The 23,376-nt window shown below is 38.2% G+C and overlaps 2 protein-coding genes across 3 annotated transcripts; one reads left to right on the plus strand and one right to left on the minus strand.

Annotated features, from left to right (window-relative positions):
- LOC5505671 (trans-1,2-dihydrobenzene-1,2-diol dehydrogenase) lies at positions 1 to 3,613 on the plus strand. Its single transcript, XM_001626390.3, has 4 exons — positions 1 to 419; positions 1,495 to 1,834; positions 1,964 to 2,132; positions 2,352 to 3,613. The coding sequence occupies exons 1-4, from the start codon at positions 48 to 50 to the stop codon at positions 2,491 to 2,493; spliced, it is 1,023 nt and encodes a 340-aa protein (XP_001626440.1). The 5' UTR covers positions 1 to 47; the 3' UTR covers positions 2,494 to 3,613.
- Positions 2,514 to 23,298, minus strand: LOC5505670 (myc box-dependent-interacting protein 1). 2 transcript variants are annotated; one of them, XM_048720475.1, is made up of 16 exons: positions 23,142 to 23,298; positions 22,863 to 22,943; positions 19,444 to 19,498; positions 17,734 to 17,828; positions 14,419 to 14,514; positions 14,285 to 14,347; positions 14,166 to 14,213; positions 14,000 to 14,085; positions 13,445 to 13,520; positions 12,187 to 12,278; positions 11,908 to 12,032; positions 11,548 to 11,592; positions 10,788 to 10,954; positions 5,319 to 5,360; positions 4,574 to 4,678; positions 2,514 to 3,480 (listed from the first exon to the last, which is right to left on the minus strand). In XM_048720475.1, the coding sequence occupies exons 1-16, from the start codon at positions 23,232 to 23,234 to the stop codon at positions 3,397 to 3,399; spliced, it is 1,353 nt and encodes a 450-aa protein (XP_048576432.1). In that variant the 5' UTR covers positions 23,235 to 23,298; the 3' UTR covers positions 2,514 to 3,396. The 2 variants fall into 2 exon arrangements, with proteins under 2 accessions (XP_048576432.1, XP_048576437.1); XM_048720480.1 differs by lacking the exons at positions 2,514 to 3,480; positions 4,574 to 4,678 and adding an exon at positions 4,736 to 5,057.
- Positions 23,299 to 23,376: the final 78 nt, after the last annotated feature.

Below are 23,376 nucleotides of genomic sequence, written 5' to 3' on the forward strand. Positions count from 1 at the left end.
GGAAGTGAAACGAGCGATCACGTGCCGTCTGATAGGCGCAGTTCAAGATGGCGGCTCCTACCCGATGGGGTTTTCTCGGAGCTGGCTTGATAACCAACGACTTTGTTGTTGCAATGAGAACTCTGCCGGGACTGGACCATAAGAGGGTTGCTGTAGCATCTCGCGATCTTCTCAGAGCCCAAGAGTTCTCATTAAAGCACGATATTGAACGAGCGTATGGTTCTTACAAGGAACTGGTTGAAGATTCGGACGTGGAAGTTGTCTATATTTCTACAGTTAACTCGACTCACAAAGAGTTGTGCATTCTTGCCCTTAATCACGGAAAACATGTCATATGCGAAAAGCCAATAACGCTTAACTTGAAGGAGGCACAAGAGGTTTTTGCACTGGCGACGACAAAAGGGTTATTTTGTATGGAGGTAGGTTTTGCTTGTGTATCTCGTGACCGTGTAACAATTTTAACAGTCAAGTTATCAAAACAGTGGATTTAACAGAAGATAGCTGTGCGTAAAAAACTTTGATAAGAGGAACAATACTATTTTTTTTTAAAGATCTAAGATAAATTATTTTTTTCATGGAGGTAGCTATAACTAAGTTATGAGAACTTACATTCGGAGGGAAAGGGAAAGGGGTGGTGATGAATTATAGCTCATGTCTGACTCTCCCAATTCCCATCCCGATTTGATTTCAAAATCCTAATAATGCAACAATGATTGGGACAGAAAAACCTGATTCTAGCCTGAGGTTAATTATTGGTGATTATTGTAATACATTATCTTTTGTAGCCTACATAAACACACACGAATAGCCAATCTGGATAGAGATGACGTAGCAGGTGATTGTATTGTACTTCCCAAGTCCCTAGTGAAACTCCTATAAACATCGATATTTTAGATAAATCTGAGCAGGAACTAATGACCCCATCCAACATGTTCAATTTGTGGTACTTTTGGGTGATATTTTGGTTTAAGTTTGCTGGCTTATATTTTCATGCATGTATCGGATCTGTGACTTATTTACAAAAACATCCTCTCATCATAGTTACAAGAGGATTTGTTTTGCGAGTTGGCAGCTGCACGTAGACTATGTCTTGAGTTACATTCAGTATTTTGAGTATTTTAGAGGGGGCATGGGTTGGTTTATCCTCTTTTAAGGGGGGGAAGGGGGGTTTCCTTAGATTCCCTTAATGCCCAAACAATGATAGTGGTGCATTTTTAATGCCTTTGCAATTTTTTGCCTTTTTTGGACCCAGACATGTTCCTGCTAGCCCTTTCATCACTTTAGAAGCATACAAATCTTCTGAGCAATTTCAGTCTTTCTGGGATTGACAAAATACTTCAAACCCCCTTTCACAATTCAGAAAGGTTAACAATCAGTGAATCACACTATATTTGTCCCTAAACAAAAAGGTCCATTCAGAAGTCATAACATCATTAATTGACTGTTATTGTTAGTGTAGTAGGTTTGCTTACTTGTTTAATGTTGCTGTTGTAGGCTGTTTGGACACGTTTTTTTCCACTGTACATCCAACTCCAGAAACAACTGAAGTGCAAGGATACCATTGACACCATCTTAGGGGATGTGAAGTTTGTCCAGGCTTATTTTGGAATATCTGCAATGTCTGTTCAACGAGTGCTTGATCCAAATCTAGGTGGTGGTGCTTTACTGGATGTAGGAATCTACTGCCTAACCTTGATTGATATGGTATACGGAGGGGAAATGCCAGAGAGCATTTGTGCTAGTGGGGCAAAGACCAAGAGTGGAGTTGACAAGACAGTTTGTGTTAGTATGAAGTATAGCAATGGAAGAATGGCCCAGTTTACAGCATCAATAGGTAATGCAATTCTAAATGTTGTAGAACTCTATTTTTGTTGTTTGTTATGCATTATGCAGCCAAAGTTTGTGAGATGTGCTGCAGCCACTGAACCACAGTGCTGATCTACCAGATGCTTCTATTTTTCAGATGTCCCTTTACCAAACACTGGCTTGATATCAGGAACTAAAGGCAGTATCAATATATGCAGCCCCTTCTGGTCATCAGAAAAGATCATGTTTTCAGATGGGTCTGTTGAAGATTATCTGCTGCCCCCATCTGTGATGCCATTAAACTTCAAAAATAGCACAGGAATGAGGTAAATACTGGAACAAGCAATCCCAATCTTTCAGATGTTTGACTAGAAAATAGATATTATTCCCAAGTCAAATTCCAAAGTTTTTACTGTACAGTACCAGTGCATTTGAACAACCCTGATTATAGAAAAAATGTACCAAAATCAATTAATTCTTAAAAAAGCAATGCTTTTATAACCCTCTATCCCTCGTATGTAGTAATGATATGGTTGTTTTTAAAGGTATGAGATTGAGGGCGTGAGGGAATGCCTACTTGCTCATCAAGCTCAAAGTCTTGTCATTCCCCATTCAACCACAGAACGTATTCTTGGATACATGGATGAGATCAGAAAGCAAATTGGTGTAGTATTTCCCAAAGATTAGAATAGAGTAACACTCAGAGCAGCGGTATACAGCATTAATTTATTATCTTTGTTAAAAAAAATTCTACTGAGCCACTTTATATAACTGTATTATCTACAAGGAATTACTGTATGGCTTAACCTAGAAAATATATTTACATCACAGGAACAAAAAGTATGGGATTGGTAAGAAATGACTGCTGTTAATTAATCCATTCCTTGGTGAGCTCTCATAGAAATCTTTAATAGGTGATTGATGGAGGGCTAAAAGATTATTCAAATCAGTAAAATTGGCCTCACTCTTGGTTCTCAGGCTTTAACAAAATAGCTACAAGAGATAATTATATGCTATGCTCTGCTAATCTCAGTTACTGACCTCTATACTTTTCTCCGCAACATTTTAAGCTTTGATTTTGCCACCAAGATCCCTTAAGAAGTTTTCTCTTGTTTTAGTAAGTAGCAGGTTTTGACAACTTAGTAGGCTTCTACAACAACATCTTAGTTTGCCTTGTTATTGAAAAACTAAGCTATTTTTTTTCTTTAACAATGAAAAATGAAAAGGCACAAAAACACAGTTGTGATAATTATTTAAAACCAGCTTCAGCACAATATTATGTATTCACCATAAAAAGGGTTTTCCTAGATGGCTTGGAATAAAATGGTTTATGATGTCATGACAATGGGAGAGTGATGGTGTTATTGTATAAATTAGGCTAATGCAGCTAAAAATAAACCTGAAATGCGACTCCCACCTGTTCAAACCATCATTTTGTGTGTTAGCGATATACATACAGGATGGGATCTCAATGGTTGCATATTTTGTTTTCAGGCCCCATCAAGTGATGGTATTCTATTTAATTTCTTGAATACGCTAAATTTACTATTTCAATTCTTACTGATTTTAGTTGCCTAGCTAAATCTCATCTCAAGATATCACTTTAGTGAAGTTTGCAGGAAAAACGCCTTTTATTCTTGTTGAATCCAGTATTCCTAATAGCCACCCTTCATCCTGTAATAAAGTGGGGAAAATGATACATGAGAAGGTGCATCTTTTATTTGCTTTATTCCTTATTTCAAGGGAAACAGAAATGTTCTACCACGGGATGGAGATTATTACGAAAATAAACCACTTTGTTATGCAACGTGTCATGTGTTTTTTTGTAGGGAACCACTTGTGCTGATTGGGCAATGGGTTATGTTTGTCAGCAGGGTCTTTGTTCATTTCATTAATTACAGACCGCCCGAAGATATTGAATACATGCAGTGCATGAAGTGCCAACTAAAGTGCATCACGAGCATGAGGCAAGCTTCTACTGTAACTCTCTGTCCTTGGAAAGCCTTTGGGCAGTATACGGACAAGCATAATCCACTTGATAATCTGAGCCCACGCTACCAACAGCGCAAGTGATATTTCCCCTAACAAAACAAACACACGAGGTGTGCTGCAAAAAGAAGTGGTTTATTTTCGTAAGAGTCATAGTCGCACATAAAATTGAAACACATTCTGACATGCTCCCTTGGTTACAGTGCACTGGTAACCGCCAGGATAGTTTTGTGAAGTAAACTAATTAAAACCTATGGGGATGCAAGAAATGTAATAATTATCTGATTGGCATGGGCTTCACTACCCTAACCAGCCAGGCAATGAGTTGCTCTGGTGCAAATAAGAGCATGATGGAATGCTCCCATTTTTTTAAATTCCGTGCATGCCGTATTAATTCATATGGTATAATGCCCACTTACTGTATGTATAATATGCATATTGATTTTTTAGGACAATTCACAGAAAAAATGACATAACTTGAGATTTAGAATCTTTTCTTCATAGTTGGCTGCAAGTCGTCTTTGTTTTTGTTTTTACAAAATATTTTGAACTCTCAAACAAGTTTCTTTTACAGTATGCAAACCAGTGGTGAAAGTCTTTTTTACTTGGAGAATTTTGTGCATTTTTGAGTAAAAATAGTATGCTTGAGACAATATTTATTTCCTTATAGAATAGCAGACAGATTTACTTAATTTAGTTAGAAAAAGGATAACCACCTCAAGCCAACTCAAACACACAGCATAGACATGACATGGCAAAGTCAATAATAAAATCTAACCTGTTCTTCATCAGGGTCATCAAATGCTATGACATGAATGATATCATCCTTTTCAAAAGACAGTTCATCGTCATCCTCAGCGTTATATTTATGAGTGGCACGGACCTAACCATGTTCAATAGTAGGAACAATTATGATGTCCAAATAGGTACTGTTGTTGTGGAGATATAATTTTTACACTTATAAAAAAAATGTGCCTTCTACATATGAGACCAGGTGTAATAAGGGGCATCACCAGAAGACCAATGTTTTCAAGAGAGTATGAAAAGAAAAAGTAACTGTGAACAGTAATTCAAACTAATTTGAATGACCAGTAATATGTATCACACTTGGGAAGAACAAGAATAATCAAGAACAACCCTAAAAGAACACATCAGCTGTGCAATTAAATGTTTTGTCTTTAAAAATTTAGCCAAATTACGTGGGATTACACGGAAATTTGTGGATTACTTGGAAAAAGCACAAGCGGGAAATTCCAGAAGCCCTGTATAGTAGACAAGAAAAAAGGCAGAATGGTCAGTCGCCTGAGAAAAAAACACACACATATATGACATAGGCTTTCAAGTTCCCATGAACAATGTTTTAAATTGTAATGCTGATCACTTATTGGCTGTCTCAACTACACATGCAGAATTGGTAAAAATGACCCTTTAAATAACCCTCTCATTTCCATCACATCAACAAACACTTAATACATATTTGCTATACTACATAGGCCAAAATATAAAGTTACAATGCAGTTTACCTTGTACAGAACTCCTGGAATTTCAGCATTTGTGGCTGGATCCTGATTAAAATAGGAATAAATATAAATACAGCGTAGCCAGGACTTTGCACCATATTTCTGTTGCTGTATTCAGTAAGGTGCTTTTGGTGTTTGCATATTCTGTTACTATATTCATTAAGGTGCTTTTGGTGTTTGTATATTCTGTTGCTGTATTCAGTAACGTGCTTTTGGTGTTTGTATATTCTGTTGCTATATTCAGTAAGGTGCTTTTGGTGTTTGTATATTCTGTTCCAATATTCATTAAGGTGCTTTTGGTGTTTGTATATTCTGTTGCTGTATTCAGTAATGTGCTTTTGGTGTTTGTATATTCTGTTGCTGTATTCAGTAACATGCTTTTGGTGTTTGTATAATCTGTTGCTGTATTCAGTAAGGTGCTTTTGGTGTTTGTATATTCTGTTGCTATATTCATTAGGTGCTTTTGGTGTTTGTATATTCTGTTGCTATATTCATTAAGGTGATTTTGGTGTTTGTATATTCTGTTACTATATTCATTAAGGTGCTTTTGGTGTTTGTATATTCTGTTGCTGTATTCAGTAATGTGCTTTTGGTGTTTGTATATTCTGTTGCTGTATTCAGTAATGTGCTTTCGGTGTTTGTATAATCTGTTGCTGTATTCAGTAAGGTGCTTTTGGTGTTTGTATATTCTGTTGCTGTATTCAGTGAGGTGCTTTTGGTGTTTGTATAATCTGTTGCTGTATTCAGTAAGGTGCTTTTGGTGTTTGTATATTGTTGCTGTATTCAGTAAGGTGCTTTTGGTGTTTGTATATTCTGTTGCTGTATTCAGTGAGGTGCTTTTGGTGTTTGTATATTCTGTTGCTGTATTCAGTAATGTGCTTTTGGTGTTTGTATATTCTGTTGCTGTATTCAGTAATGTGCTTTTGGTGTTTGTATATTCTGTTGCTGTATTCAGTAATGTGCTTTTGGTGTTTGTATATTCTGTTGCTGTATCCAGTAAGGTGCTTTTGGTGTTTGTATATTCTGTTGCTGTATTCAGTAAGGTGCTTTTGGTGTTTGTATATTCTGTTGCTGTATTCAGTAAGGTGCTTTTGGTGTTTGTATATTCTGTTGCTGTATTCAGTAACGTGATTTTGGTGTTTGTATATTCTGTTGCTATATTCATTAAGGTGCTTTTGGTGTTTGTATATTCTGTTGCTATATTCATTAAGGTGATTTTGGTGTTTGTATATTCTGTTACTATATTCATTAAGGTGCTTTTGGTGTTTGTATATTCTGTTGCTGTATTCAGTAATGTGCTTTTGGTGTTTGTATATTCTGTTGCTGTATTCAGTAATGTGCTTTTGGTGTTTGTATAATCTGTTGCTGTATTCAGTAAGGTGCTTTTGGTGTTTGTATATTCTGTTGCTGTATTCAGTGAGGTGCTTTTGGTGTTTGTATAATCTGTTGCTGTATTCAGTAAGGTGCTTTTGGTGTTTGTATATTCTGTTGCTGTATTCAGTAAGGTGCTTTTGGTGTTTGTATATTCTGTTGCTGTATTCAGTGAGGTGCTTTTGGTGTTTGTATATTTTGTTGCTGTATTCAGTAATGTGCTTTTGGTGTTTGTATATTCTGTTGCTGTATTCAGTAATGTGCTTTTGGTGTTTGTATATTCTGTTGCTGTATTCAGTAATGTGCTTTTGGTGTTTGTATATTCTGTTGCTGTATCCAGTAAGGTGCTTTTGGTGTTTGTATATTCTGTTGCTGTATTCAGTAAGGTGCTTTTGGTGTTTGTATATTCTGTTGCTGTATTCAGTAAGGTGCTTTTGGTGTTTGTATATTCTGTTGCTGTATTCAGTAACGTGATTTTGGTGTTTGTATATTCTGTTGCTCTATTCGTCAAGGTGATTTTGGTGTTTGTATATTCTGTTGCTGTATTCAGTAACGTGCTTTTGGTGTTTGTATATTCTGTTGCTGTATTCATTAACGTGCTTTTGGTGTTTGTAAATTCTGTTGCTGTATTCAGTAACGTGATTTTGGTGTTTGTATATTCTGTTGCTGTATTCAGTAAGGTGCTTTTGGTGTTTGTATATTCTGTTGCTGTATTCAGTAACGTGCTTTTGGTGTTTGTATATTCTGTTGCTATATTTTTTAAGGTGATTTTGGTGTTTGTATATTCTGTTGCTGTATTCAGTAACGTGCTTTTGGTGTTTGTATATTCTGTTGCTATATTCATTAAGGTGCTTTTGGTGTTTGTATATTCTGTTGCTGTATTCAGTAATGTGCTTTTGGTGTTTGTATATTCTGTTGCTGTATTCAGTAAGGTGCTTTTGGTGTTTGTATATTCTGTTGCTGTATTCAGTAATGTGCTTTTGGTGTTTGTATATTCTGTTGCTATATTCAGTAATGTGCTTTTGGTGTTTGTATATTCTGTTGCTGTATTCAGTAATGTGCTTTTGGTGTTTGTATATTCTGTTGCTGTATTCAGTAACGTGCTTTTGGTGTTTGTAAATTCTGTTGCTATATTCTTTAATGTGATTTTGGTGTTTGTATATTCTGTTGCTGTATTCAGTAACGTGCTTTTGGTGTTTGTATATTCTGTTGCTATATTCATTAAGGTGTTTTTGGTGTTTGTATATTCTGTTGCTGTATTCAGTAATGTGCTTTTGGTGTTTGTATATTCTGTTGCTGTATTCAGTAATGTGCTTTTGGTGTTTGTATATTCTGTTGCTGTATTCAGTAAGGTGCTTTTGGTGTTTGTATATGCTGTTGCTGTATTCAGTAATGTGCTTTTGGTGTTTGTATATTCTGTTGCTGTATTCAGTAATGTGCTTTGGTGTTTGTATATTCTGTTGCTGTATTCAGTAATGTGCTTTTGGTGTTTGTATATTCTGTTGCTGTATTCAGTAAGGTGCTTTTGGTGTTTGTATATTCTGTTGCTGTATTCAGTGAGGTGCTTTTGGTGTTTGTATATTCTGTTGCTGTATTCAGTAATGTGCTTTTGGTGTTTGTATATTCTGTTGCTGTATTCAGTAATGTGCTTTTGGTGTTTGTATAATCTGTTGCTGTATTCAGTAAGGTGCTTTTGGTGTTTGTATATTCTGTTGCTGTATTCAGTAATGTGCTTTTGGTGTTTGTATATTCTGTTGCTGTATTCAGTAAGGTGCTTTTGGTGTTTGTATATTCTGTTGCTGTATTCAGTGAGGTGCTTTTGGTGTTTGTATATTCTGTTGCTGTATTCAGTAATGTGCTTTTGGTGTTTGTATATTCTGTTGCTGTATTCAGTAATGTGCTTTTGGTGTTTGTATAATCTGTTGCTGTATTCAGTAAGGTGCTTTTGGTGTTTGTATATTCTGTTGCTATATTCATTAAGGTGCTTTTGGTGTTTGTATATTCTGTTGCTATATTCATTAAGGTGATTTTGGTGTTTGTATATTCTGTTACTATATTCATTAAGGTGCTTTTGGTGTTTGTATATTCTGTTGCTGTATTCAGTAATGTGCTTTTGGTGTTTGTATATTCTGTTGCTGTATTCAGTAATGTGCTTTTGGTGTTTGTATATTCTGTTGCTGTATTCAGTGAGGTGCTTTTGGTGTTTGTATATTCTGTTGCTGTATTCAGTAACATGCTTTTGGTGTTTGTATATTCTGTTGCTGTATTCAGTAATGTGCTTTTAGTGTTTGTATATTCTGTTGCTATATTCAGTAACGTGCTTTTGGTGTTTGTATATTCTGTTGCTGTATTCAGTAATGTGCTTTTGGTGTTTGTATATTCTGTTGCTGTATTCAGTAATGTGCTTTTGGTGTTTGTATATTCTGTTGCTGTATTCAGTAATGTGCTTTTTGTGTTTGTATATTCTGTTGCTGTATTCAGTGAGGTGCTTTTGGTGTTTGTATATTCTGTTGCTGTATTCAGTAATGTGCTTTTGGTGTTTGTATATTCTGTTGCTGTATTCAGTGAGGTGCTTTTGGTGTTTGTATATTCTGTTGCTGTATTCAGTAATGTGCTTTTGGTGTTTGTATATTCTGTTGCTGTATTCAGTAATGTGCTTTTGGTGTTTGTATATTCTGTTGCTGTATTCAGTGAGGTGCTTTTGGTGTTTGTAAATTCTGTTGCTATATTCTTTAATGTGATTTTGGTGTTTGTATATTCTGTTGCTGTATTCAGTAACGTGCTTTTGGTGTTTGTATATTCTGTTGCTATATTCATTAAGGTGTTTTTGGTGTTTGTATATTCTGTTGCTGTATTCAGTAATGTGCTTTTGGTGTTTGTATATTCTGTTGCTGTATTCAGTAATGTGCTTTTGGTGTTTGTATATTCTGTTGCTGTATTCAGTAAGGTGCTTTTGGTGTTTGTATATGCTGTTGCTGTATTCAGTAATGTGCTTTTGGTGTTTGTATATTCTGTTGCTGTATTCAGTAATGTGCTTTGGTGTTTGTATATTCTGTTGCTGTATTCAGTAATGTGCTTTTGGTGTTTGTATATTCTGTTGCTGTATTCAGTAAGGTGCTTTTGGTGTTTGTATATTCTGTTGCTGTATTCAGTGAGGTGCTTTTGGTGTTTGTATATTCTGTTGCTGTATTCAGTAATGTGCTTTTGGTGTTTGTATATTCTGTTGCTGTATTCAGTAATGTGCTTTTGGTGTTTGTATAATCTGTTGCTGTATTCAGTAAGGTGCTTTTGGTGTTTGTATATTCTGTTGCTATATTCATTAAGGTGCTTTTGGTGTTTGTATATTCTGTTGCTATATTCATTAAGGTGATTTTGGTGTTTGTATATTCTGTTACTATATTCATTAAGGTGCTTTTGGTGTTTGTATATTCTGTTGCTGTATTCAGTAATGTGCTTTTGGTGTTTGTATATTCTGTTGCTGTATTCAGTAATGTGCTTTTGGTGTTTGTATATTCTGTTGCTGTATTCAGTGAGGTGCTTTTGGTGTTTGTATATTCTGTTGCTGTATTCAGTAACATGCTTTTGGTGTTTGTATATTCTGTTGCTGTATTCAGTAATGTGCTTTTAGTGTTTGTATATTCTGTTGCTATATTCAGTAACGTGCTTTTGGTGTTTGTATATTCTGTTGCTGTATTCAGTAATGTGCTTTTGGTGTTTGTATATTCTGTTGCTGTATTCAGTAATGTGCTTTTGGTGTTTGTATATTCTGTTGCTGTATTCAGTAATGTGCTTTTTGTGTTTGTATATTCTGTTGCTGTATTCAGTAATGTGCTTTTGGTGTTTGTATATTCTGTTGCTGTATTCAGTAATGTGCTTTTGGTGTTTGTATATTCTGTTGCTGTATTCAGTGAGGTGCTTTTGGTGTTTGTATATTCTGTTGCTGTATTCAGTAATGTGCTTTTGGTGTTTGTATATTCTGTTGCTGTATTCAGTAATGTGCTTTTGGTGTTTGTATATTCTGTTGCTGTATTCAGTGAGGTGCTTTTGGTGTTTGTATATTCTGTTTCTGTATTCAGTAAAGGTGCCTTGGTGTTTACATACCTCTGTTGCGGCATTCAGTATGGGTGGTCTCGGTGTAGGAGTGGGTTTATCTATGGGAGCAGGTGGTCTAGATGGTGGAAGATTGTTTGCAGGCTTCTGTTCATCCTCTGATAGGTCATCTTCTGATCCTTCATTTGTGGGTAGGTTGGGATGCACAGGACTAGCACCTACGGGAGAGTCCCCCTTCATTATCTTTTCAGCAAATGGGTATAAATGTGTTTGAGAGGGATTTGAACGATAATGTTGACCAATGGAAAGAAATTTGAATACTTCTGCTAACAGAAATAACACCGACTCATCACACTAGTACCTTTGATGCATTGTATCAGAATAAAGAATATTGATCTATGTAAAGAATATTGATCAATTTCTTTTATCACTGCTAAAAACTGAGGGGTACAACTTTGGTGGCCTTGGTTGGTGGTTTCTTTTTTAAGGTTTTGTGCAACACCATTGCCAACATACCAATGTCTCAAGGCCTAAAACCTGACAAAGTGACGAAGAGACATCTCCATAAACCTTTTTTGGTCTCACAAATGAAGAAACATTTCAGTCCATAAACATTTTTATGGTGTCACAAATGAAAAGAAATACAAATTTTGAAGTATGATTATAGACATTATCTCCTCTGGAAAAAAATATACCTTGGAAGTAGGTTATGCCTTATATAGGGGCATGTGATTACAAATATGTTAATTTGCACTATAAAAATGTTATTTATCATTATAAATTATTATTATTATCATATTATTAATATTACCGTCCGCTGGTCCCTCATCTTCTTCAACTCCCTGAAAGGCTGGAGCTGAAATTTATAATAACAATTAACTAATACTGATTAATACTAATAATGACTTAAATTTGTAATAGGTTACAAAAACGTTAATACTTATGATGTTTGCGATGCTGTGGATATAGATATGAATGATCACAAATTGTAATATGATAGTAATCACAAAATGACAATTTTTAAAGCACTTGGGAGAGGTAGTTACAATGACTGGCCTAAAGGAAGTGGATGAGGCCACCTTCAAATGTTGTACCACAAGTCTTCCACATGCACCCTAGATCTTACATACTTTATTACTCATTGTACCAGCAAACATGTTGTACCACAAACCTTCTATATTTTCATCCCTTGGCTCTTCATCATTGCATACTGCTGATTCAGTGTTTAATGGTTCTGCCACTTCTCCAGGATTTGATAAATGCTCAGATTCATCGCTGTCAGAGATTGGTGATATACTGAAAGTTGCCATCAAGATAAAAAAAATAAATAATTGATTAATTCCTAATAAAAACTCCAGTCTTCAGTTTTCTTAAGTGTATCATGTCATTATAAAATATACTGTTAGCGAACTGTAAAGAAAGAAATAATAAATAATGGGTAGAGATCTACCTTGATAACTGGAATGGCCGCCTTGAGGTATGTGTGCCAGATGAAAGCTCATCTACAAGTCCATCCATTAAGTCATTCATTTGTGTTTTTATCTAAAATACAAACAAATCATACTTCAAGTAATAATAACCTCGCACCTATGTTTTCTCACGTGAATGTCAATCAGCTTTTTTGTTGCCTCTCTGCTCTCCTTCTGGGGGTGTGTCTGTATTGAGCGCACCCCCAGAAACCACAGCTTCTCTAGTTCACAGAACTTACGGAAACCTACACAAACCTGTGTAAACATCTTTAAGATGCTAAATAAATAAAAAATACCCTAAGTACCGATAAACTCAATACAACTTCAACTCACCACATGTACAATAAACTCATTAAGGGAAAGTTCATTTATTATCCCGAGGGGGGGGGGGGGGGAGGAATGAGTATTTTGATAAAAGTAAGGGCTAAATTAATCCCCCCCTCCTTCAGGAGGAACAACATTTTCTGCTTCCCCCATATTTCCGCTTCCCCAATATTTCCGCTTCCCCCATATTTCCGCTTCCCCCGTATTTCCGCTTCCCCAATATTTCCGCTTCCCCAATATTTCCGCTTCCCCCATATTTCCGCTTCCCCCATATTTCCGCTTCCCCCATATTTCCGCTTCCCCCATATTTCCGCTTCCCCAATATTTCCGCTTCCCCCATATTTCCGCTTCCCCCGTATTTTCAGTACCCCCCTCCACCTCCAGAAAACTGAAGTATACAAAAAAAAGGATTACAAACACAATGCAAATAATCAACATGACCTGGTGGGGGAGAAGTCATATATCGCAATGATATGAATAAGCACCTGGGAGAGGGATACTTATTTGGGAGGGGGCGCTTATTTCATTTCGGCAAAAAATACCAGCTTTTGGACTGAGAACAAAACGTGCGCTTATATGGATAAAGAAGTTGAAGGAAAAAATAAATAGGCCCATGTTGTAATGTGAGCATGTCAATGTGAGCTAAATTTACAATGTTCAAGAAGTACATTTGTTAAGAGATAGGACAGGGCGCTTATTGGGGAGGGGCACTTATTCCAAAATTTGAGGTCGAAGGGGGGCGTTTATTGGGGAGGGGGTGCTTATTTGAAGGTGGGAGCTTATTCAAATCATTATTGTAATCTATTAAATTCTTGGGGCTCATACCTACTGAGCCAAGGCACCCCGTGTTATTAGAAATAGACACCAAAAAAGAGTAAGGTGATAGTCAGGACAGAATTTCAAATAGTGAGTTACCTTGCCAGCTTCTCTGTGAAATATAGCTTCAGCAGTAAAAATACTCTGAAAAGATGATACATAAAATGCTATCCGGCTGCAAAAAAGGAAAATATCAGGTCAGAACTTTTTGTAGTAGGTTTCTCTATAAAAGGGAAAGCTCCTTCCATCCCCGGGCTCGAATTTGCAATTATAATCAGAACACTGCCACAGTAGCAGTCAACAAATCATAAGTTTCCTGTAAAATTGCTTATCTCTCTACAGCCTCAGCCTCAGAATAAAACTATTTTTGCACAGATAACAAGGAGCAAAATTTTAAATTTGGCGCTATCCATAATCAAGCACATCGAATTATTCTCATGCTTTGATGAAAATGCTTATATTTATGAGCACAAACAACTTGGTATACAGTATTTTACTATAAACAGAAACATTTTAGGTGGACAATCCTGTGATTTTTCTGACATGTTTACTCACTGACTACTGTTTATTCTTCATCCAGGGGGTGGAAGGACCTTTCACTTTTATAGCGGAACCTCATGTTTAAATTATATATACAACAAAAGATTCACACACCTGTCATACAAAGCTGGCAACTCTTCATACAATTCAGCATGAAGTTTAGTGTAAACAGACTTTGCCTCACTAAATTCTTCTTGACACTAGAAGAGAATAAAAAGTAAAATGTACCTTACATTGTCAATGAAAAAATATTAAACACAAATCTCTGCATTAAACAAACCTGGTTTAACTTCTTTTGATCAACACCTTTTCCTTTTGCTCTCATTGCCTGTTTATGAGAAAACAAGAACATTAGAGATGTAAATATTATACAAGGTCAAGACAAAAAAATCATCGTACCTCATAATTATGTCGATAACGATCATAATCCACCAGTTTTCGCCCATGCTTGTTTATTCTTGCCTGTAATAGGTTAAACTATCACTTGCAATATAACAACACTAACTGACATTATCAGCATCTTGCTTGTATACCTTAATATCTGGAAATTGGCTTTGGTAGGCTGTTAATGGACCAAGCACTTCGTCCTGAAGCTTCTCTTGGAGATCAGCATAATAGACATGCAGCTGCTACAAAAGGCAAAAACAGAAACAGCATTGCAAACCAATAAGTGAAAATAGAACAGATAGAACTCCATCCCTAGGCAGCCACTCCACCCTACACAGTTACTCCACCCTATACAGCTACTCCACCCTATACAGCTACTCCACCCTATACAGCTACACCACCCCTATACAGCCACTCCACCCTATACAGCTACTCCACCCCTATACAGCTACTCCACCCCTATACAGCTACTCCACCCCTATACAGCTACTCCACCCTATACAGCTACTCCACCCTATACTGCTACTCCATCCTATACAGCTACTCCACCCTATACAGCTACTCCACCCCTATACAGCTTCTCCACCCCTATACAGCTACTACACCCCTATACAGCTACTCCACCCCTATACAGCTACTCCACCCTATACAGCTACTCCACCCTATACAGCTACTCCACCCCTATACAGCTTCTCCACCCCTATACAGCTACTCCACCCTATACAGCTACTCCACCCTACACAGCTACTCCACCCTATACAGCTACTCCACCCTATAGCTACTCCACCCTATACAGCTACTCCACCCCTATACAGCTACTCCACCCTATACAGCTACTCCACCCTATAGCTACTCCACCCTATACAGCTACTCCACCCTATACTGCTACTCTACCCCTATACAGCTACTCCACCCTATACAGCTACTCCACCCCTATACAGCTACTCCACCCTATACAGCTAGTCCACCCTATACAGCTACTCCACCCTATACAGCTAGTCCACCCTATACAGCTACTCCACCCCTATACAGCTACTCCACCCTATACAGCTACTCCATCCCTATACAGCTAGTCCACCCTATACAGCTACTCCACCCCTATACAGCTACTCCACCCTACATACTCCACCCTATACAGCTACTCCACCCTATACTGCTACTCCACCCCTATACAGCTACTCCACCCTATACAGCTACTCCACCCCTATACAGCTACTCCACCCTATACAGCTACTCCACCCCTATACAGCTACTCCACCCTATACAGCTACTCCACCCCTATACAGCTACTACACCCTATACAGCTACTCCACCCTATACAGCTACTCCATCCCTATACAGCTAGTCCACCCTATACAGCTACTCCACCTCTATACAGCTACTCCACCCTACATACTCCACCCTATACAGCTACTCCACCCTATACTGCTACTCCACCCCTATACAGCTACTCCACCCTATACAGCTACTCCACCCCTATACAGCTACTCCACCCTATACAGCTACTCCACCCCTATACAGCTACTCCACCCCTATACAGCTACTCCACCCCTATACAGCTACTACACCCCTATACAGCTACTCCACCCTATACAGTTACACCACCCCTATACAGCTACTCCACCCTATACAGCTACTCCACCCTATACAGCTACTCCACCCCTATACAGCTACTCCACCCTATACAGCTACTCCACCCTATACAGCTACTCCACCCTATACAGCTACTCCACCCCTATACTGCTACTCCACCCTATACTGCTACTCCACCCTATACAGCTACTCCACCCCTATACAGCTACTCCACCCTATACAGCTACTCCACCCCTATACAGCTACTCCACCCCTATACAGCTACTCCACCCCTATACAGCTACTCCACCCTATACAGCTACTCCACCCTATACAGCTACTCCACCCTATACAGCTACTCCACCCTATACAGCTACTCTACCCCTATACAGCTACTCCACCCTATACTGCTACTCCACCCTATACAGCTACTCCACCCCTATACAGCTACTCCACCCTATACAGCTACTCCACCCCTATACAGCTAGTCCATCCCTATACAGCTACTCCACCCCTATACAGCTACTCCACCCTACACAGCTACTCCACCCTATACAGCTACTCCACCCTACACTGCTACTCCACCCTATACAGCTACTCCACCCTACACTGCTACTCCACCCTATACAGCTACTCCACCCCTATACAGCTAGTCCACCCTATACAGCTACTCCACCCCTATACAGCTACTCCACCCTATACTGCTACTCCACCCTATACAGCTACTCCACCCCTATACAGCTACTCCACCCTATACAGCTACTCCACCCCTATACAGCTAGTCCACCCTATACAGCTACTCCACCCCTATACAGCTACTCCACCCCTATACAGCTACTCCATCCCAACACAGCTACTCCACTCTATATAGCTACTCCACCCTATACAGCTAATCCACCCTATACAGCTACTCCATCCCCTATACAGCTACTCCACCCCTATACAGCTACTCCACCCTACACAGCTACTCCACCCTACACTGCTACTCCACCCCTATACAGCTACTCCACCCTATACAGCTACTCCACCCTACACTGCTACTCCACCCTATACAGCTACTCCACCCTATACAGCTACTCCACCCCTATACAGCTACTCCACCCCTATACAGCTACTCCACCCCTATACAGCTACTCCACCCCTATACAGCTAGTCCACCCCTATACAGCTACTCCACCCTATACAGCTACTCCACCCCTATACAGCAACTCCACCCTATACAGCTACTCCACCCCTATACAGCTACTACACCCCTATACAGCTACTCCACCCTATACAGTTACACCACCCCTATACAGCTACTCCACCCTATACAGCTACTCCACCCTATACAGCTACTCCACCCCTATACAGCTACTCCACCCTATACAGCTACTCCACCCTATACAGCTAGTCCACCCTATACAGCTACTCCACCCCTATACAGCTACTCCACCCTACACTGCTACTCCACCCTATACAGCTACTCCACCCTATACAGCTACTCCACCCCTATACTGCTACTCCACCCTATACAGTTACTCCACCCCTATACAGCTACTCCACCCTATACAGCTACTCCACCCTATAAAGCTACTCCACCCTATACAGCTACTCCACCCTATACTGCTACTCCACCCTATACAGTTACTCCACCCCTATACAGCTACTCCACCCTATACAGCTACTCTACCCCTATACAGCTACTCCACCCTATACAGCTACTCCACCCTATACAGCTACTCCACCCCTATACAGCTACTCCACTCCTATACAGCTACTCCACTCCTATATAGCTACTCCACCCTACATCGATACTTCATCATTATGCAGTTACTCCACACTATGTTTCAACTACCCAAAACACTCCATGTAAACACAGACAAAAAAATCCATATTCATTAACTTACATCTAGCAGCTTAAATACTACATCACGTCCTGACCAGTCAGGTTCATAGACATCTTTCATGGCTTCGCTGAAATCAGCACTTGCAGACAGCATAGCTACGGATGGGTAAACAGAATGTGCCCCAACTTTAACTTAAACATACAAAAAGACTTAAACACGAAACCGCGCTATGAAAGGGTAAGGACCGGCCACAAGCGACACCTTTTGAATTCAAATCCGAAGTAAAGATGGCCAGTGGTAACGGAACTCGAAGCGGGAAAATAAATTTCTCTGATTTCCTTATATATCGTACAATTCAGAGGCAAAAATAAAATATATTAAAAACTTAAAGTAGATTTATACATCATATATGAAATCTTGGAGCAAAAGGGGAGCTGACTGTCGTAAAAATTTGACCAAGATTTGAGTTTTTACAAGAATTACGGGCCATTTCTCCGGGCCATTCATGAACCGTCCTTCATGTCTCTGCCATGTTTACGAGCCCATAATATCTTTACAGCCGCTACACAGTATAGAACATACATGTAATAGTCCCTAGGGATTTGGGTTGAGCTATTGAAGAATTTCCGGACCTTTATCAACCACGGCTCGTACATAGCGATTCACTCATCCTTTTATTAAGTGGCTAGAACAACTTTTTACAAAAGCTTTGTTATATTACAGGTTTACTTTCAAATGAGGAATTCTGCAGGGGTAGCTTATAGACTAAAATATAGCTTCTAAGTGTGAGATTGCGAGACTGAGATCGCGTAACAGCGCGTGTAATTGTAATTCGACATATACCAGTGTTTGTTGTCATTCTGCAGTATGTGAAACCATTTGAATATTCCTAGTAGAGTTTATGCTATGAATTGTTGTAATTTGAAATAATTCAAGAAGGATAGAGTAAAAATCTTCCTCTCTATTTGCATTGTTATTCAAAGCGCTACCGGGAGCTGTTGTCAGTTCGGAGGGTAAATGACAACTGAAGGTGACAGACGCCTGGCACAGGCCCTTTTATAGTGCGGTTTAGTGTTTAATATACTTAAGACTATAATTAACACACTTCAAAAAGCTAAAAAAATTTGAAGTGGGTGGGTTTGGTCAAATGCCAACTTGGAGATGAAAAGAAAATTGGAAATTAACTAGCTTTACAAGCTCCCTAACACAAGTACAGATGAGTCCTGATAACTTGAAATCTCTAAATCCTGATACCTTGAAATCTTTTGTAACTTGAGGCTCTAGTAAAACAGCTCCTTCTAATAACTCAAAACTTTTGAAAGCCTTGCAAAAAAATGTCAGCATTGCTTGGAGCATACAGCATGGCTAGGACCGGCCTGTGTTCAATCAATCAAGGTTGAACAAGGAATGCTTGCCAAACTAAGGCTGTTTGCCTAAGGCTTCAGAGATATAGGACAAGTTTTAGAAAAATGTCTAAACTTGAATTGCGAAAATATAAAACGACTGGAAAAATTACAAAGTGCTTCACATCCTTTTTAATGGGATATTTCAGAGCAGGAAATGGATATTTAGACTGACCTAGATACTGCTTAGCAAGAGGTAAGCAAAAAGCTAACTAGGTTTTTTTGCATAAAAAAGGGGCCATATTCACTTTTAGTTGAAACATTGCTCTGAACCATGAAATATAAAATATTTGGTGTCAATGTGGATGATAAAAATACACAACAGAATAATGCGTACAGCAAATGAGTACACTTTAACATACTTCACCTTTAACACAGTTGTTATAATTCTTAAATTCTTTCTGGAGCTTTTGGGCTGCAGCCTTAAAGGATAAAGAAGTGCATTTAATCATCATCATTGTTTGTATATTTGGATGGATGAATGCAAAACACTAAGCCATTGAAATTTTAAAAGAAGTGCTAGTCCTCAGAGGCGTCCAACCAGAATCAATCTGTAAGAAGGATAAGACCTGCAGCTGGCCCTGAAATATTGGGGGGGGGGGGGGGGAGGGAGGGAGGGTACGATACAAAAACATTTATAAAATATTGGGGGTACAGCCACAGGTCATTCCTTGTAATATTTTAAAACAATATTGGGGGTACAGCCACACCCCTACTGGTCATTCCTTGTAATTTTTTAAAATAATATTGGGGGTACAGCCACACCCCTACTGGTCATTCCTTGTATTTTTTAAAAATAATATTGGGGGTACTGCCACACCCCTACTATTCATTCCTTGTAATTTTTAAAAATAATATTGGGGGTACAGCCACACCCCTACTGGTCATTCCTTGTAATTTTTAAAAATAATATTGGGGGTACAGCCACACCCCTACTGGTCATTCCTTGTAATTTTTAAAAATAATATTGGGGGTACAGCCACACCCCTACAGGTCATTCCTTGTATTTTTTTAAAATAATATTGGGGGTACAGCCACACCCCTACTGGTCATTCCTTGTAATTTTTAAAATAATATTGGGGGTACAGCCACACCCCTACTGGTCATTCCTTGTAATTTTTAAAAAATAATATTGGGGTACTGCCACACCCCTACTGGTCATTCCTTGTAATTTTTAAAATAATATTGGGGGTACAGCCACACCCCTACTGGTCATTCCTTGTAATTTTTTAAAATAATATTGGGGGTACAGCCACACCCCTACTGGTCATTCCTTGTAATTTTTTAAAATAATATTGGGGGTACAGCCACACCCCTACTGGTCATTCCTTGTAATTTTTAAAAATAATATTGGGGGTACAGCCACACCTCTACTGGTCATTCCTTGTAATTTTTTAAAATAATATTAGGGGTACAGCCACACCCCTACAGGTCATTCCTTGTAATTTTTTTAAAATAATATTGGGGGTACAGCCACACCCCTACTGGTCATTCCTTGTAATTTTTTAAAATAATATTGGGGGTACAGCCACACCCCTACTGGTCATTCCTTGTAATTTTTTTAAATAATATTGGGGAAGGAGGCGGGCAGGTGCTGCTATGGCCCTTAATTGATAGTGCAGTTGATGAATATAAAAACTTTTTGCCTTTTTACAGCCCAACTAAAAGCTAAATCCAAGTTTCTGTTATTAAAAATGCCTTTTTCTTTTATTAGATGTGTGTTATTTATCAAGGATAATCATTTTCTTATTACAAAGTTGGTTGCTAGATCCTCCTGGATTCTACCCCAACCCACAAGGGGGGAGAATACTATGAAAGTGGTGGGGTGATTGTCCTATCTTTTATGGTTTAAAATTCTACCAGCTTCTATCCCTTAGAAGATAAAGATTCGTCCAATTCTGCTATCCCTTAGGGGGTCTAACGCAAATCGATCATCATATTCAAAAACAACAGGAATTAGAGATTACAAGATGGCAGCACTCTTAAAAGCTATCAGAAAGGAGTTGTACTTGAAGGCATTGCCCTTTTTGTTTTCGGTGCTACTCTCTTAGGTTTAGAAATTTGCTTCACACATCAAATTTACTATCTGTTAGGGGTAAGAATCACTCCTGACCACACCCAAAGTCAGCCCATTGTTTTTATAGGAGCCCCCCCCCCCTCCTGGGACCTAGAAACAGTAAAGACATGGAGAGTATCTTTCTGTATCTCTCTGAACTCAATTTGACTTGTTGAATGCACGTGAGCTTACTAGAATTTTGTGTTCCTCAGCTCCAGTATGGGTGCCTTGAAGTGAAAATTTCATCGAAAAAAAAATATTTTTTTCATCTTTAAATTCCCGACTACATTCACCTTTTTTCTAGCAATGAAAAATGTTTGGAATTTTATTATCTTTTTGAGATAATAAGCAAAACAGGATTTTGCTTGAAGACTTTGTGTAAGCATCAAGGTGTTGTAATCCTTTAATCCTTTTATCACTTACTGGAACCCAGTGTTCCCTACATTCGGGACCTCAGGTTATAGTTGATTAGCAAACTGATTTTAACAGGAAAGCGTGACTTCAAAAACCTCAAATTCCGTTGTCTTGCGGAAAGTTCTATCAGTGTTTTAGTTTATCTAATACATGTCACAAAATCGCCATAAAACTTGCCCTTTTTGCTACTGGTCTCAGCTGCACTTTCCTGGTTTCATGTGAGCGCTTCTTTTTCTTGTCTTCCCCTATCTACAGGAATTCCTGCTTGTCATTTGTTTTTCTTGTGGTGAAATTCAAACTTCGAATTCGAACTTGATATATAACATAAGTAGGTGTAGCACACTCCAAGAACTTTCAACCGAGATTTCTCAGCTTCGAATTTGCACATATTTCTGAACTTCAAAACCCTAATGTGCGTAAAGTATAAGAGCTTTGACCGCAGAATTTGGCAAAACACTAGGTTATTTATTTTAAGAGTAATAATGTGTTTGGCTTTTAAGAGATTTTGAGCAGATCGTATTTTATTTCCTCCAGTGTCATGTTACCTGGAAATTATTCAATCCTCTAACTTTGACTCAAATTTGCATAGGAACAAAAAAAATCCCTAAAAGCCGAACACGGTTTGGTAGATGTGCATATGGTGATTGACATAAGCCATAAAAGGTAAAGATCTGCCGGATAGTTTAGCAACATTAGGGTTTTTAAGGGATTTGATTGGCTGAAAACAAGGGCATGATTAAAACCGTTAAAAAATAAAGCATTTCATCAAACCTAGAACAAAACGAGTAATAGTACTCCCCATTTTTAAAGCTTTACAATGACATATAACATGAACATATTCGATTAAACATGACACATGTATCAACATTTTTCTTCAACACTTTGGGTTTTTCGGCATCCCGCAGGCTGAAGGCACCCCGTAACCTTAATACATATTGTTTAATACTGAATAAGTGCTATGTAAATACTATATGTATACATATTCTTGTATTTTTTTAATTACTAATCAATCTCCTTAGTATCTTTTCACAAGGCAGGATATGAGTAATAAATAGATTATATTACTGGGTACATTTTTTATTATGCACACAAGTTTGAGATTTGTCCTCGGGATGTGCACGATTAGTTGAAATTTCTCTGATCATTTTACTTTAAAATGCATGAAAACTACGAACGGTTTCAATTGCAATCATCGGATGATCGGTCACCAGTAGACATCAACCACGTTCATCAGTATTATAGTTAGCTCCTAGCCATTTATGGGTATTGTATACCGATAACAGATCCCAAGTACTCCAATGTTTACGATCACTTACTTGCTGTTTGTTGAAGTTGCTCACAAACTCGTCAAATGTGACATCTTTCGTCTCGTTTGCTTTACCAAGTTTTTGCTTGACCTTAACACAAAATAAAGTAACCCTTCAGATATCTATCTAAAATAAAGGCTCGTTATTTACAATAAAAACTCACTTCATCTGTTTAGTTTAGTCGCTACAGTGATCAATATAAATCCTCGAACTACTGCAATATAAATCCTGAACGACTGCCTTTTTTTAAACACCAATAACAGCTTGTACAATTAATAATTAAATTACCTTTTCCTGAGCACGTTTCGCTCGTTTTGAGGTGATACTGGCTGTACGAGCGAGAAAGCCTTTCTCTAAACTTTTTTCTCCCTTTTCCGCCATTTTTCTTCCACTGATATTTGGATAACCGCTGGCAGGGAAGTGTCATCTCCTGCCATGTCCCCGCTAGGGAGGGGTCAGGTATTCTTCACTTTTGGTCATTAAAATTCTCTCCATAAGGTTTGTGAAACAAATGATAATATTG

The sequence above is a fragment of the Nematostella vectensis genome, chromosome 2 (assembly GCF_932526225.1).
Source record: "Nematostella vectensis chromosome 2, jaNemVect1.1, whole genome shotgun sequence".
NCBI lineage: Eukaryota > Metazoa > Cnidaria > Anthozoa > Actiniaria > Edwardsiidae > Nematostella > Nematostella vectensis.